The sequence below is a fragment of the Nelumbo nucifera genome, chromosome 3 (genome assembly GCF_055504915.1).
Source record: "Nelumbo nucifera cultivar China Antique chromosome 3, China Antique-T2T, whole genome shotgun sequence".
NCBI classification, from domain to species: Eukaryota; Viridiplantae; Streptophyta; class Magnoliopsida; order Proteales; family Nelumbonaceae; genus Nelumbo; species Nelumbo nucifera.
The window spans coordinates 31,912,118-31,929,895 of NC_142651.1; the positions used below are offsets into that span (position 1 = coordinate 31,912,118).

The window sequence follows — 17,778 nt, forward strand, 5'->3', positions numbered from 1 at the left end:
CACCATCACACTTGATTTGTATACACTGCTGTCTCCCATAACTGCACAAAAAAACAATGGGAAGTTGTACCACTAAATTGTTACTCTACTGCCCTAATAAATCACCACACTCCACACAAATGACTGAACACCACTAGGGTTCCTAGTACCAGCTTTCAGCAGCAACACTCACACTATTCACCACTGTTTCAGCAACAATATTCACAACTGTTCACCACTTTTAGCAACAGCACTACTGTTGCCGTTTACTATCAGCACTAGAAACCCTCACAACACACCTCACGAATAATATTTTCAGTTCTGCAACATATTAAAGAAACTTGCTACATACCACAATTTAGTTCGAAGATCATGTAGCTGTCGAGTAGAGGGTACCAAGTCTGCATTGTCACCATCACAAAACCAGCCCTCTTTGAATTGCGAGTAGAGGGTTTTCTACCAACCACACAAAACCACAACGACTGCACTCATTGGAGGCATGGAAGGAAGCAAGAGAGAGAGAGAAGGAGAAGAAGAAAGAGAAGGAAAAGAAGGAGAAAAGGTCACAGCCGAACTAGAGAGAAATCAAAATCCCTCTAGTCGGCCCTTCTTTTATTTGTACTCTTCTAAGATATACAAGGATTACCATTGTGCCCTCACTTAAGTGAGAGCCACATCAGCTGAGCAGTACATATATAACAAAACTTAAAAGGACTGTACTACCCTTGTACAGCCGACTCTAACACTTATGGATTTGTCCTCATGGGTTACTTATGGATTTATCTCAGCTTCAAAACAATTAGAAGTTGTTTTGGGTCAATTTCCTTGTCCAAATTGGAATATATAAAGGAACATCCAAGTTAATAAGTCAGAGTCTATAAATACTCATTGTAATTGGATTTGGAGTTGATTTGTAGAAATAAAGATTAGTTTAATGAATTCTGGTTGTTGCTAGAAATTTCTCTTTTTTTCTCCCTTCCCTCTCTCTTATTTCTTCTTTTAAGTGATCTGTCTCTTCATTGTTTACCCAAACAACAAGAGTTCACCTCTGTCTTCTAATTTCTTGTTCATTCTTTGGTGCACAAAAAGAACTTTACTTGCTTTTACATCCATATTCTTCATCTCTATCACCCACAGCCCCCCATCCACCCCACAAAGCCCACAAACAGATCTTAAATTAGTTGGACCCCTACCACGTCCTACATTGGGCTAGCAACATGAATCCTGTTTTAGCATTCCGTTCTGTTCAGCTTGCCTCTAGCTCTGTAATTAAGGCCTCTTCAAAAACAGAACCATTAACGGTTCCTACCAGTTCTTTTGGTAATAAATAAAAAAGAAAATTTATTGAGAAAAAAGAAGAAAGCTAACAAGGAGGTGATAAGATATCACCCAGTGCATGAGGCCCCTGCTAACATAGTCGTCAAGGCGCCTAGGCGATGAATATGAAAGTATAAAATAAAGATCCCTAACCCTTCATAAGCTACTTCTTTAGTCTTTTATACTGACCAACATACCATATACTGGTTATTAGCGATAAATTCATTCAAATAAAACATAAAATTCCATCATATACACCATACCTGTTTCAGGCCAACAAAAAAACGAGGAATGTAGCAAAAAATAGAGAGAAAAATAAGGGGGCAGAGCCCCTGTTTTGTTCCCAAAAAATATTTCTTAAAAAAGAAAAAAAAAAGCATAGGAGTTAGAAGACATGGAGCAAAAGAGAAAAATAGGAGTAAGACACTTGAACAGTGTTTAAGGTGACGGAGGCCCTGTTTAAGGCTAATAAAAAGGGAGAATGCTATGAAAAAGGAGAAGGGGCGCAGCCCCTGTTTAAGGGACAGAGCCCCTATTTCGTCCAAAAAAAAAGCATTATTAAAAAATAGTGCAAAAAAATACAGGAAAGTTTTAGAAAGTTGGGGCGCAGCCCCTGTTTAAGAAGAAGGGGGCGGAACCCCTGTTTCATTTCCAAAAGTTTTTAAAAAAAATAGAAAAATAAAATACTGGAGTACCAGGTTGATTTAAGGAGGGAGGAGGAGGAGGTTGAAGAGGCGGAGCCCCTTTTCATCCCAAAAAAGTAAGAAAAAAAAAGGACCACAGAACAATTGGACTGTTTAAGAAGAAGAAGAAGAAACTTACCAGGAGGTCTTGGATGACTTGGACTGAGTCCTAGGTTTCTCTTCCCACTCTTGGTTCAGAATGCAAACCCAAAGAAACTTTCATAGCTTTAGTAAAAACAGATTTATCTTTATAAAAAAAAAGTTGTAACATACAACAGGATGTATTCTAATAAAATAAAACCAACCAATAAAATCATACAATATATAAAGGCATTCAAAAAAATTATATAATGTGTATATGTGTGAGCGCCTAATACAAAAAACACTTAGCGTTGGGCGAGGCAACTTCTAAGAATTGCCTAGTCACCTTGACAACTATGCCTGCTAACGCCGGGTTTGGGGAGGGACAGATGTATGCAACCTTACCCCGATTCCAAGATTTGAACCCTAGTCACACAGGTCGCAATAGAGCAACCCGACCATTGCGCCAAGGCCCACCCTCAGGTGATAAGAAATCACCCACAAAAAGAAAATAATCCCTTGAACCAACACTCAAACCCAACTAAAATCTCTAGACAGTGAACAAAACAAACCACAAAACAAAGAGAAACAAACACTACCAGAAACAACTCAACACCCTATAAACCCAACATAACTACAACAAAAACAAAACAACTCCCGCAGACCTTCTCTCAGCATTTGCTTAAAGCTCAGCTCTTTGAGTCTCCTGACCAGGAATCTCTTTACTCCTCTTGTATTCCTTCTTTGTTTTCTTCACCTTCTTACAAGGTAAATAAAAAAGGGCAGCCTAGTGCACAAGGCTCCCACCAATGCGGGATCTAGAAAACAGATGTACTAGGTCAAACACCAAATAGTCCCCCTTTTAATCTTGCAAAAACTTTCAACACCTGAACAAGAATGACGAGTTTTTTAGCTTCTAAAATATCTAACAGCATTAGGAATCTTTTCAATCCTGTGTAACCCTTCAACCTGCATTAATCCTTTCTAACTCCAAAACTACATTCTTCTTGAAAATCTTGTCAGAAGCCAGCTCGCCAGTCCCTTTATCAACAACCCTCTTCCTCCTTATTTTCCACCTTATCAGAAGATCGTACACTACTTTTAATCAAAGGACATCCTATATTTCTCTTCTAATTCTTTAAAGGTTTTCCAAGCAAACTACTCCCACCCCCCCCCCAAAAAAAAAAATAAATAAATAAATAAATAACCCCAAGGACTTGCTCAGCTCCACTACCTTATCTAAATCAATTGACCTTTCAATAACATGAGTCCCATTCATTCGAATCTCATCCTCACTAATCTCACTTGACTCATTGTCTTCAACGTCTTTTTCATTGTCCAAATCAGGACTATTGTTTTCTTGCAGAGGTCTAGTCTGATATTTCCTCTTTCTCCTATAAAATCTTGAACAAGAAGCACCCAAATTATCTTTATAAAGTTTCTCTCTAATTATTTCCCACTCATGCCCTTTAGTCATTCCGCAACTTTTTATTCTATCAGCCTTCATAACTCAACCCCCAGTCAACCCTTTATTCCTCACTTTGGTGTTGCTCAGCCACCTTTTCTGCAATTTTTTAGACCAATTCTGGTTCAGCTCTCAGCACCCTTTCATCATGAATCTCCTTCTCCTCCCCATTCTCAATCCCTTTTTCCTTGTCTTTCAAAACTCTACCCCCTGAAAATTCTATGTTCAAGAACTCCATTCTCTTCTTTCCCCCTTCAACATCTCCAACTCCCACCAAAGGCAGTATCTGCCCCATCCCTATATCCTTAAATACATATTCCTTTAGTACCTCTACTAGAGACCCACCATCACCATCTTCAACTGTAATCCCACCTTCAACGTCATCACCTTCCAAATTTGAACAGACTCCATATCGTTAAATGGTGCCTACCAGTTTCATTAGGTTACAGTTCATACTTTCAACAATGGGATGGTTGATCTCCCTATATTGACTAGCCAAACAAGGCCTTGCCACATGGAGGCAAATGTGATTTGTTAGTCTCAATTAAATTTGCAGTATCCTGCCCAAGAGATGAAATTTCAACTAGATGTAGAGCCATCCATTATTAAAGCTTCATATTTATGAAGTCATCACACAAGATAGTACAAGAGGAAGGACAATTAGATGTTGAAACTGCCAACAAATTTCATCAAAGATCAAATTCATTCATGAATATGATCAGTATTTTCAACCCATCGTCAATTCGAACGGTCAAACTGTTCGAACAAGTCACTTGGTCATGATTCTGGGTTTTCTTTTCCTAAAACCCAGGATCTGAGAAAAAAGGTTGACTTGGTCAAAACCCATTCCACCCGGGCAGTTGAATCATCAACCCGTTTGACCAGATCACTGGGTCACGGTTACACACTATGTTTATACAAATTCCGAAGGCCATAACTTAGTGCTTTGCTGTCCAATAGGGGTTATCTTTATGTCAATTTTGGGGTTGTGATCTACGTGCTCCAACGAGTCGAAGGTGCCTTGCCCTGCTACTTTTGCCAAAAAAAAACCATTTTTTATCACAAATTCCAGTCTTTAGTATTTTTTATAAATAAAAAATATAAATTAAACACAATAATAAATTTATATACATATACTACATGTAGGATATCATTATACATTATTTTATTCAATAATAAATGTTTATACATACATATATATACATAAAATGATGACATATAACGGTTTGACACATTCAACCCGGAGGCAAAAACGGTTCGACCTCCGGGTTGGTTTTTAAAACATTGAATATGATGACAACATGGATTCTTCCTCACTTGAAAACATGAGGATGAGTTATTCCAATTCAACGGAGAATGATATAGATAACAAAGCAAGGAAAGAATCCATGGAGAAATAAACCAATTTTATTTTAATTCCTATACCAATTTTAGAATTTTTCAAGTGATAAGATATTGGCATTAGTTGAGCTCTTTTAGTGCCCATCATGTTGTGTTTCCATTTCTTCCATTTCCTTTGTGACAATTCCAAACAGTGATGTAGATGCAGTGAGTTATCATAATTGGAAATTTAGGAGTTGGAAGCTCTTAAGAGAAAATTTGCCTACAGGATATCGTATTGTCTTCTACATTAGATGGTTACCAAAAAACAAAAAAAAAAATTATGAGTTTAATGGAGGAGTTAATTACATAAGTTATATGAAATGAACCAATTACAAAGATTAACGGGGAGCAAGGGAAGTTGGAAGAAGAAAAAGGAATATGTGAATAAAATGGATGTGAGTAAGGGGTGTCAATTGGGCAGGACCAATCCAATCCAATGAATTCTTAGGACCATATTGGACCGGTCCAATTCAATGTCTGGACCATCCAATCTGTTCAAATTGGTTTCAATTTAGATGTGTTCCAAACCAAACCTGGTCCATTGACACCTGTATTCCTATCTTCTATCAATGAACCTGATATTTGGTTCAATCTGACTCAATACAATATAAATCCATTATGGATGGACCAGGTCCAATCCAATCCAATAAATATTTTGGACCATTAAGTCTGGACTGGTTCAATTCAATGTCTTATTGGTCCGCCCAATCCATCCAAATTGATTTTGATTTCAACGGGGTCCAACCCAAAACCGGTCAATTGACAACCCTAGATGCGAGAGTGGATCTCAGGTCAAATTTTAGAAGATGCTTGGATCTTTGACAGCAAACTGTAACGTCTGCCCCAGCAGTACAATCTTAGTCAGGATTAAAATCACAATATGAGTAAATGCTATGAAAAAGGAGATCTTGCAACTGTCATTTAAAAGGCCACTGCTTGATCACCATAAAAAGGAGTTTACAAGGTTATTGCAAGTAATGGAAAATGAAATGATCTTTCTAGATAGAGCATCAATGGGTATGCACTGATAAGCCCATGGGAGAGTTCTTGGTGAGCTCATATTATAATAGGGTAATTTCAAGTGTTGCCAAAGAAAGTTATAGGGTAAGAGGGAATCAATGAGGATTGAAAAATTGATGAGGGACTTCCTATGGGAGCCAGGGGAAGGAAAAAAGGATCATTTGGTCACCTGGGAAGTAGTGAGCTGAATCAAAAAAGAGGTTATGGCATGAGGTGGTGGCTAGCATTCATGGCTGTTCTGAGACTGGTTCGGATGCGGGGGTATCTCAACAGGCTTCACTCACAACCCCTTGGAAGGCAATTTCAGGCACCCTCCCTAATTTCCTCAGATGGACCTTGCCCTCTGAACTAAACCTGCTTTTTAATCCGTCTAGGCATCTACTTTTGGGCAGCCAACTAAGAGAGGGAAACTAATGTGGAAGTGTATCAGAGCAGCCATTTTGTGGACTATCTGGGAGGAAAAGAATTTTAGAATAATGCAAGAAAAGGAAAGAAGCATTGATGAAGCAAAGAAGTGCATTTTGACAAGAACAATTCATTGGCTAAAAACTTCAGATCTGTTTAAAGGTTATTCTTTTGATGATCTCTGGGAAAGTTGGGCAGAGGTGGCCTCCACAGCCCCCAAAAAGAATAGACTACAGATAGAGTGGAAACCTCCTACAGAGAGTGTGGTAAAGCTGAATTTTGATGGCAGCAGTCGGGCATAGGACGGATCTTAAGAGATAAGGATAGAAACATCCTATTCCCATTCTCAGGACCAGTGGGAGTGGGAGTTGGAGATTCAACAAGGGCTGAGATACTGGCTGTGGAGCAAGGAACACATGCTGCAAACCAACTAGGAGTGGAAAATCTGATAGTTGAGGGAGATTCTAAGGTGGTAGTGGATTGGTTGTCGAGTCCAGAAACAGTTCTATGGGGCTACAAAGATCTTAAGAAAGTTAATTGGCTCACAAGAAATATGTCAGTCACCTATCAGTGGGTCAGCAGATCAGCAAATGCCATGGCAGATTCTTTGGCAAAACAAGGGGCCTCAAGGGTTGAGTTATTTTCTGCCACTCTATGATTGTATTCTGCTAAGTTTTGTTTTATGCACTCACCTCTAAGGGGAGGTAACATCTCGTGCTTCCTCTTAGGGTGAATGTACATTCCCCTTCTTATTAATAAAATCATTGTTCACTTATCAAAAAAAAGAGGGCATCAACAAGACTGTAGGCATTAGCTTGAATGAAAGGTTTGGAGAATATCTTCATTCAAGATCAGCTAAAATTGAAAAATATCAACTTGACAAGCAAACATGTTCTTTGTGAAGAGGTGGAAGAGGAAAAAACCATTTATTTCTACATGCTGTGCTTTGGCAAATAATTCTGCATGTTGTGCTTTGGGGAGTTTGGGAAGAAAGGAACAACTGTCTATTTGAGAACAAGGCAAGATCAAGGACTGATTTGAACTCAGACATCACCTACCTCTGTAATCAGTGGGCAGCCAGTTCAGACAAGTTTAAAGGAGTCTCCATAAATGACCTCAACAGGGATGGTGGCCTCTTCCTTTTCTCCTCCTCCCCCCCCCCCATCTACAGGGAGCCTCTCCTTAGGACAGAAGAAACATGGACCCTAAGCTTCGATGGAAGTGCTTCAGGAAACCCCAGAGCTGCTGGTATTGGAGGAGTACTAAGGGATGAAAATGGAAACATCTGCTGGGTGTACAGTGGACTGATAGGTGCAGCTCAGTGTCTTAAAAGCACAAGGCACAGGGGTCAATTTGCGCCTGAGGCGCAAGATGAAAGGCGAGGTACGCACCTTTTTAAGCAAGGCGCAAAATTAAAAAAAAAAAAAAAGCTAAAAAATCAAAAATCAAAAAAATAATAAAAAAAGCCAAAAATGCAAAAAAAAATCAAAAAATTATTAAACATAATATTAATAAAAATATAAACTTAAATTTTAAAATAAATGTTTTAAAAAACCTATTATCTAAAATTAAAATACATAAAATATAACCCACATAAAATAAAAATATAAACTTAAATTTCAAATAAGATTTTAAAAATAAAATCAAACATATAAAACATTTTCAAGCATATAAAACCCACAATCTCTTTTTTTCTCAGTTACATTACTTCAAGTAGCTAATGTGACATTACAATCCTGATTCTACGAGCTGCCTTTGTGCCACGCCCCTCGAGGCTAGCCTAAATAAGGTCCATGTTAGGGTCTTAAATTCTTAGTTTTCACAAAAAAATAATGATTTTATAGTTTTAATTGCTTTTTAAGAAGATATCTTATTAGGATGAATGAATGGACAACATTACCAAATAGGGGGGTTCTTGAAACTTCAGTAAGCGAGCGAAGCAAGTGAACCAGAGTGGGGGCCTAGCTGCTAGACTCAAAAAAGCGTCAAATTTTCAAAATGAAAGGGCTGCACCTAGGACCTAGGCAAGGCACCTACCCTAAAATGCGCCTCGACTGTGCACCTAGGCGCGCCACAGGTGACTCTTCCAAGGAAGATGTGATGGCTGCACTTACGGGAATCCAATTCAGCTAACCGGATAGGCATTCAGAACTTATCCATAGAGGGAGATTCAGCTAACACCATAAAGTGGTTAGGAAGACAGGAAGCTGGACCGTGGAGACTCGGTCACTTTCTGGCAGAAGCAGGGGATTTATTGACAGCTTCAAATGCAAACCTGCACTGGATCCCAAGGGAACTCAATTCTCTTGCAGAGGATTTAGAACCCCCCGTGTAATTCTTAGGGGTCTGATCCCTGTTTTTCTTTTTTCTTCTCCTTGTACACCTTCTTGTGTACCCCTCTCTTTGTTTAATGAAATCAGTCAACTTTTCTCAAAAGAAAAAACATTTATTTCTATCTTGCCAAGTACCCAAAAAATTTAAAAATTTGGGGCTGACACATTGTGATTGTATGGTGGGTGACACTATTTGCCACATTATGAAGCATTTGGAAGGAAATGAACCGAAGAGTCTCTTCAAAGCTTATCCCTTGCATAGGATATGCAAGAATATTAGTTTGATCATAATGAAACAGGCATTGGCTCACAAGGATTTCAAGGGCATGAACAGGTCTAATTTTTATTTTTAACTGAAAAAGTCTAATCGGGGGAAAAGAAAGACACAAAAGATGAGTTTTAGACAATAAAACATACTGACAGGGGGCTCTCTAGAGGTTTTGAAAAGTCATGGTCAGTTTAAGAGAAATGTGAAAAAGTCATGGTGAGTTTTAGATGATATCCCTTATAATAATTATTATATCAATGAAATATTGTTAGTTACCAATTAAAAACAATGATTTTACATGTAACAAACAAAATAAAAAGGGAAAGAGATAAATTAGGAAAAAAGAAAGACAAAAGGCAATTAGGCATGAATCGGAAATATGGATAAAGAAGAACTAATAAATACCCAACGTAAAGTCGATCTTTAGCAACATCAAAATAGAAATTTGACAGGTCTACAATAGCAAAACGCTGTAGGATCTGAAATAAAAGAGAAAAGGATCAGAATGCAACAAAATACAAGAAACTCTAATATTTCTCATAATAGTACAAACATTGATGCTTATGCCATGCCAGAGACAGATTCCAAATTATATCTACAAACTTTTTCTTGTCTCTCTGAAATAAAATTTCTATGCAATTTTTGTAGCATTTATTTCCACTTTTGCAAATAACATAAAAGAAAGCAATAAAACTCCCAGCTGATGATGATAGTTGAAATAATGTTAGGCTGTTAATACTCTTTATATCTCCTACTCTCACTGAACTAGAGAGGTTTTTAGTAGTGATTATGGCCATTTTAAGTGGGTAATGCTCTATAAATAAAAAAGGGTGTGCATGAGGCTCCCACCAATGTGGGGCTGGGGAGAGACAGATCTACACAACCTTACCCCTGCACAAACAAAGAGACTGTTTCCATCTACGAACCCTGGTCACCCAGGTCCAAGTAATGCTCAATAGACAACATTTTTTATCAACAAAATATAAATTTATATTTTAATTGGATTGACAGAAAATCAGAAACATGTTAAAAAATTAGTTTAGCTGAGTTGAGGATGTTGAGTAGTAAGGTTAGAAAGATAGAATCAGAAATGAGCACATTGGAAAGGATGGTTTGTGTACAGATGACCAATGATTAGGCCAATGAGTGAATTTAGTAGAAGGCACGGAAAGAGGAAGGGGGAGATTAGAGAAATGCAGTCTGAATTGGTAAGAAATGATTTAGAGGCTAGTAATTTGACAGAAAACATGGCTTTTCATAGAGCAAAATGGTGGGATTCATGAAGCGAACACCAAAGAATTGGGAAGATAGGAAATGACAATGAAGTACAATCATGTTTTGGGATGTGATTGTTATGTAGTATTCATGATACAACATGATTGTATATTTGAGGGAAGATAGTTAAATTGTTATGTAGTATTCTTCCCCAACCATTGTATTTTCAGGACCCAAAGAAAATGAGGAAGATAGGAAATGACCATGAAGTAAAGGGCATTTAGTTGCTAGATGACCTGTCCAAGAAATCTGTGGAACTTCAGTTACGTGGTTTTAACGAGTCACTGGTACATCATTACTGTTATTAATAACAAATTATGGCATATGCATTTGGGTCACATTTCTTTTGAATAACTGAAGTTTTTGTTCCCCGAGTTATTTAAGTCTTCTTCTACTTCAAAGTTTTAGTGAGGTATGTCTATTAGTCATTGCGAATTTTCTACATTTTGATGAATAAAAGAAATTGATTCCATTCAATATAAAGCATGCAAATTTTTGGGGCTTAACCATTTACCCATAATGAGAGGCAACTGTTATTTTATATGCGGATGACTTGTCATGTAGTTGTACCACTTTCATAACAAAGATGAAATTCCTCAAATTATCAGGATTTTTACAGCATGATCAACACATAATATTAAAAGAAAATTAAAATATTTCTATCAGATAATGCAAAAGAGTACTTTGAGAAGAACTTAACTGTGTACCTAAGAGAAAGGAATTATGCATCTAAGTTCAGTGCAAAGAAACCACAAAAAAAATGGTGTGGCTGAAAGAAAAAAGCACCATATATTGGAGGTCTCCAAGAACTTATTGTATGGTATGAATTTTCATGTGAAAATTTGGGAAGATGTTGTGGATACCGTTATATTTTCTTCCACCTCATAGGATGCCTCTAGGGTGCTTGGTTGTAAGTCCCCACATCAAATCACCATCCCTGACCGGTCATTATTTCCTCTTCCACTTAATGTTTTTGGTTGCATATGCTGTATTTATGTCCTGGGTCCAAATAAATTATAATTTAAAGCAACTCAATACATGGTGCCTTTCTAGGTATTCATCTACTTAAAAGGGATATAGGCACTTTTATCTGATATCTAGAAAAAAAGATTTTTTATATCTAGAAGAAGGTTTGTTATTAAAAATGTTACCTTTTTTGGGTTGGATTAGTGTTTTCCTTCTCAAGTCTCACTTTAGGGGGAGTACTAACAAAGAGAGAAGTTTTGTGTTTCCTTTGCCTATTTCTGTGGCCATCCATTTACCTCTGAAAGTGCAGTGCCAAACAAGGAAGTACAAGTTTATGCTAGGAGAAAGAAGGAAAATATATAGGTGGAGCCTAGCACAGATTGGCCACAAAGCATTAGGGACCATTTGATAAAAGCTGAAGTGGCCGAACTGAATTATGTATTGTTTTGTATTTTAGTAAAAAAAGTCATTCAGGAGGTTGCAAGCTCCTTAATAGATCAAGCTGAAACTGGGTCGACTATTTTGCCTTTGAATATTTTAGAAAAAAAAAGTCATTCAGTTCAACCATTTCTCCTCTTGTCAATCCTCTTGCTATTGATGGTGCATCCATTATTTCTTCTCCTAACATTGATCTTGAACTTCCCATTTTCTTGTACAAGGGGAAGCTCTATAGTACCGAGTCTCATCACAGTTTATCTGCAATAATGCTTACCTTTTAACCTATTATTTGTATTATAATCATGTGCCTCTTTCATATTGGGTTTTCATGTCTGTTATTTCCTCTTTTCTTCCTGTTCCTCAAACTGTTGCAGAAGTAGTAGCATAACCTGATTGGAGGGAGGCAATGAATAAAAATATGGAAGGAGATTCTAAACTGAACTTTGATGATAGTAGTGAGGATAATCCGGGGCCCTCAGGTGTAGGAGGAACCTTTAGAGATGAAGAGGGGAAAGTAATCGTGATGTATTCTGGTCCTATTGGGGCTGCTGATTCTCTTAAGGCCGAGGTCATGGCAGGGTTGGAAGGGGTAAAGAAGGCAGAGGAATTGAATATTCAAAAGCTAATTGTAGAAGGATATTCTAAACTGGTGATAGGTTGGCTGCAAAAGGAGAATAGTAAACTATGGAAATTTGCTAATGATAAAAGAGAGTTTGACTGGGTAACTTGGGGAATAGAGATTCAGTTTCATTGGATGAAGAGATCTGCAAATTCCATTGCAGATACTCTGGTTAAACAAGGGATGGGAAGGGAACATTTGTTTTGGGCTGTGCTGTAACTTTTTTTTTCGACTGTCTTGGGGAGGGTTAAGAGTTTTTCTCTCTCCCCTTGGAGATCTATTCATGCTATTCTCCCTCCCTTCTTGGCTTGTATCAGGTATGACCTTTGTTCTGGCAATTGGGTGAAATTTTGGGAACATAATTGGGTGGGGGATATCTGTTTGAAGGAGCAATTCCCCTCTTTGTATTCCCCGTCTTCCTTTAAAGATGAGCCAGTGTCCACTTTTCTTGTTCCTTCAGATTCTGGCTCTGGGTTTGATTGGGACTTGGGTTTTAGGAGGGCCTTAGGGATTCTGAAATCCTTTCTGTCTCGGCTCTAATTCAGATCTTGGGTGGGGCTTTTTTGGATCCAGGGCGGGGGATAGTAGGATTTGAAATTTGACCTCCTCTGGGATGTTTTCTTGTGCCTCCTTTTTCAAAGCCTTAATGCAGCCTTTTGATAGCCCGGGAATTAACTTTCCTGTTCTTGAAGTTTGGGGTAAACCAATTCCTCCTAGGATTGGGGCCTTTTGTTGGGAAGCCTTTCTGGATAGGTGTAACACTTGTGACTTGCTCCAAAGAAAAATGCCTAACTGGTGGTTATCTCCCAACTGGTGTGTCCTCTATAAGGCTAATGGTGAAAATTTCTATCACCTATTAATTCCCTGCCCTTTTATTTCAGATATTTGGTTTTGGTTTTTCTCCTTGTTTGATTGCAGGTGGACGCTCCCTCGAGATGTACGAAGTTTATTTGCCTTGTCTTTTTTCAGATGGCCAAAGAAGAGGGGTAGGACTCTATGGAGATGTGTTAGGGCTGCCATTTGTTGAACTGTTTGGGAAGAAAGGAATTCAAGAATATTCTCTGATAAGGAAAGTAGTAAGGAAACTGTCATTCAGGCAGTCACTATTAGAGTGGTAGTGTGGGTGCACTCCCTGAAATTGTTTGAAGGTATCTCCACCAACATGGTAAGAAGGAATTTGAAGGAGGTGGCAGATTCAGCCCCAGCAAAGACAAGAATTGTTTCCCTTTGGTCTCTGTAGTTGTTCAAGACTGATAGCAGTCTTGAACACTAAGAAATTTCAGGTTCGAAAAGAAGAGAAAGTGTAGAGGAAAGAGGAGAAAGAGAAGAGAGAGAGCAGTAGAACACAAACTTTGAAAAGAATGACAGAATCTAAATTATTCTGCCGCCACCACTTCTATTTAATATTTATAGGTTATGCTAGTTACATGAAAGGACACATCTGCCCTTGGTATTTACATAACACATAATAATATAAAACTGAAAAATAAATAACAACTAGAATAACAGCAGCTAACCCTAGGATGGCTAGGAACATTCTGCCCTACGGACAGAGTGGGACCACAGCTGTGGGGCCCACATCAGTGTTCTCTACACTCCCCCTCAAGTTGGGAGTAAATGTTTATCATTCCCAACTTGGATAGATCCACCTCTAGCTTCTTTCTTGACACAGCTTTAGTGAGGATATCTGCTAGTTGCATATTGGATGTGATGTAAGGGAGGCATACTTCTTGAGATGAGACCCTCTCTCGTACAAAATGTCAGTCAACTTCAATGTGTTTGGTTCAGTCATGCTGCACTGGATTATGTGCTATGTTAATAGCTGCTTGATTATCACAATACAGCATCAGGGGCTTCTCATACTCAATACCCAACTCCTCAAGTAGAGATCTTATAGGATTTCAGCCACTCCGTTAGCCATGGACCTGTATTTTGCTTCAACACTAGCCCGGGAGACAACACTTTGTTTCTTACTTCTCCAGGAGACAAGGTTACCTCCCACAAGGGCACAATATCCTGAGGTAGACCTTCTGTCATCAACACTCCCAGCCCAATCGGCATCCGTATAGACCTCCACCTTCAGGTGGTTATTGTTCTTGAACAGTATACCCCTACCCGGGCATCACTTCAGGTAGGCTAAAATTCTTTCTACCGCAAGAAGATGTGTGGTTCTAGGAGAATGCATGTACTGGCTAACAACACTAACAGCATAAGTAATATCTGGTCGAGTGAGGTAGAGATATAAGAGCTTTCCTACCAACCGTTGGAACATAACCTTGTCTTCAAAAAGCTCCCCACTCTCTGCACTAATCCTAGGGTTCTGTTCAATGGGTGTATCTGCAGGCTTGACACCTAACTTTCAAGTTTCTGCCAACAGGTCTAGGACATATTTCCTCTGAGAGATAAAGATCCTCTGTTTGGATCTAGCAACCTCAATACCCAAAAAATACCGAAGTACACCAAGGTCTTTCACCTCAAATTCTTGATGAAGGAGCTGCTTAAGGGACTCAATCTCATGGCTATCATTCCCTGTCACCACAATATCATCAACATATACTGCCAGTAGTGTCAAGGAGGACTCTACCCTCTTGATGAATAGAGTGTGATCTGACTGAGCCTATACGTAACCAAACTTCACAAGGGCTAGTCTGAATCTATCGAACCAAGCCCTAGGTGACTGCTTCAAACCATACAAAGCCTTGTTGATCCGGCAGACCTTCTTACCTGTTTCTGCATCATAGAATCCAGGAGGCAAACGCATGTAAACCTCTTCCTGCAAGTCTCCATTTAGAAAAGCATTTTTCACGTCCATTTGGTATAAAGGCCAAGTGTGACTCGCGGCAAGGGATAACAGGACCCGAATGGTAGTCATCTTGGCTACCGGGGCAAAGGTCTCCAAGTAATCTATGCCATAAGTCCGTGTGAACCCTTTTGCAACTAACCGAGCCTTATACCTCTCAATGGAGCCATCTGCATTATGCTTCACCGAAAATACCCATCTGCATCCAACTGGTTTCTTTCCTTTGGGCAGATCAACTACCTCCCAGGTGTTATTTTTCAACAGGGCATCCATCTCAACCTGCATTGCATCTTTCCATTCCGGGACGGATAGGGCTTCTTGCACTGCTCTTGGAGTAGGGACATTGGAAATGGAACTAAGGTAGGACCTGTAGGTAGGAGATAGGCGATCATAGGATAAGAACTGGGAAATACAGTGGGTTGTAGATGTGGTACAACGTTGTTTCCCTTTACGAACGGCAATCGGAAGGTCGAGGTCATCTGTAGGAGGTGAAATGGTAACAATAGAGGAAGTCTCTGTGGGCCCTGGGACTGTAATACCTGGACTTGGAGTTGCAAATGAGATTGGAGCTGGCCTGGATTGCTGATGATCGAGATCAACCTGCCTGCACCGCCTGTGATAGACCCTCAACTCTTGATCCCTCTGACCACCCTCACCATTGCAGCTCTCCCTCAACTCCTGATCCCTCTGACTGCCCTCACCATTGCAGCTCTCATCACCCAATGGAATAGGTAAAGGAATTGCCCCACTCTCACTGCTCTCCCCCTGAAGACAAGGACTCAAACCCCCACTGTGCTCTCCCCCTGAGGAGAAACCCGAGGATAATAGGGTGTCCCCTCAAAGAAAGTGACATCCATGGAGACAAACTTCCTCCCTGAGACAGGATCATAGCAGCAATAACCCTTTTGACTTTGTGCATAACCAAGGAAAATGCATTTGGAGGCCTTGGGTTCGAACTTGGAGTGATGGGGTCCGAGAAGCTGAACAAAGCAGGTACAACCGAATGTTTTAAGGGGAATAGAAAACAACTCCTCACTTGGGTATAGAAGGGAAAAAGGAGATCTCAGATCAAGGACCCGGGAAGAGACCCGATTAACAAGATATTACTGCCGTGAGGATAGCATCACCCCAAAAGCGAATAGGAACATTGGAAGTAAACATGAGACTTCTAGCCACTTCCAAGATGTGCTTATTCTTCCTTTCTACAACTCCATCCTGCTGAGGTGTATGAGGGCAAGAGCTATAGTGGATAACCCCATGATTGAGAAGGTAAGATGTCAATGGTTTAGCAAAGTATTCCTTTCCGTTATCAGATCTAAGAACTTTAATCTTGGCATCAAATTGGGTTAGGATCATTTGGTGAAAGTTTTTGGTCAGGGCAGGTACCTCATCTTGTGAACGCATGAGATAAACCCAAGAAAACCGGGTATGGTCATCAACAAATAACAAGAAATATCTGTACCCACCCATGGAAGGGATGTGATAAGGCCCCCAAACATCAGTATGCACAATATCAAAAAAATTATTACTCCTTTTATTGCTCAATAAATAAGGTTTTTTACAATGCTTAGCAAACTCACAACTTTCACACTGAAACTGAGACAACTCAACAGACTCAAATAAAGCTGGAAACAGACTCTTTAGGGATCGAAAGGACAAATGACCTAATCGGTTATGCCAAAGCATAACCGGACTCAAACTCTGAGAAACAAAAGACACCTTCTCTACTGACTCTTCCTGACGGAACCTCTCCCCAAGCAGATAGATCCCATTCGTCTCACGGCCAGTCCCAATCACCTTCTTCGTCTCCAAGTCCTGAAAAACACATCGGTCAGGGAAGAAGGTTACTGAGCAGTTCATATGCTTGGTAATACTACTGACTGAAAGAAGGTTAGTGTCAAGCTTAGGAATATGCAAAACAGATGACAGGGAGATAGTATCTAATAACTTGATGTCACCCTTCCCAGAAATAGGAACCAGGGAGCCATCAGCAATAGACACTTTATCCCTACCAGAAGACAAATGGTAAGTGGTGAAGAGTGAAGGCAAGCTAGTCATATGGTCGGATGCACCTGAATCTATTACCCAACAAGGTTCAGTAGTACCTGGAGCTGAGGCATGGTAGGCTGAAGCTCGAGTACCTGAATGTGCAAAGGCAGATGTGGCAGGAGCTGATGGTGACTGCGGTGGCTGAGCTGAATTTTCAACTTCCTTTTCTAATTGTATTAGGGCAGCCCGAACTGCAGCTAAGGTCTCTAAAGGTGTTCCCTCTTGTGCCAGAAGAGGATGCTGAATCAGTGTTCACGGCCACATGAGCAGTGCCCTTCTTGCTTCTCAACTTCGCAGGAACCAAGTGAGGATGCAGTTTCCAAACATGTTTCTTTTGTATGTTTGGGTTTCTTACAATGTTCACATACCACATCCTTCTTGTCTTCCTTCCTCCTGTCCTCTGAATTACCTCCTGATTTGGGTGTGACCGCTACAAAGGCTGGTGTGAGGGGCTGAGGCTGCACCATAACTTTCCTTCTGATCTCTTCACTGTGTACGAATGAGTATGCCTGAGAGAGAGTCACACTGTCTCTAATCAAAATCTGTTGCCGCACAATATCATACTCTGAATTTAGGCCCGCCAGAAACTCAAACACCCGGTTTGTCTCGACCTGCTTTCTATATATCTGTGCATCTTTGGGACTCTCCCACTCAAGAGTCTCTAAGTGATCAATTTCACGCCACAGGGACTGCAAGG

General features: G+C 39.7%; 1 protein-coding gene across 1 annotated transcript in view; it reads right to left on the reverse strand.

Annotated features, from left to right (window-relative positions):
• Positions 1 to 17,778, reverse strand: part of OVA2 (tRNA synthetase class I (I, L, M and V) family protein) — a 102,797-nt gene that overhangs the window by 13,062 nt on the left and 71,957 nt on the right. The window contains exon 19 of the mRNA XM_010250165.3: positions 9,340 to 9,413. Coding sequence (XP_010248467.1) covers positions 9,340 to 9,413 — 74 coding nt within the window. The remainder of the gene's footprint in view (positions 1 to 9,339; positions 9,414 to 17,778) is intronic.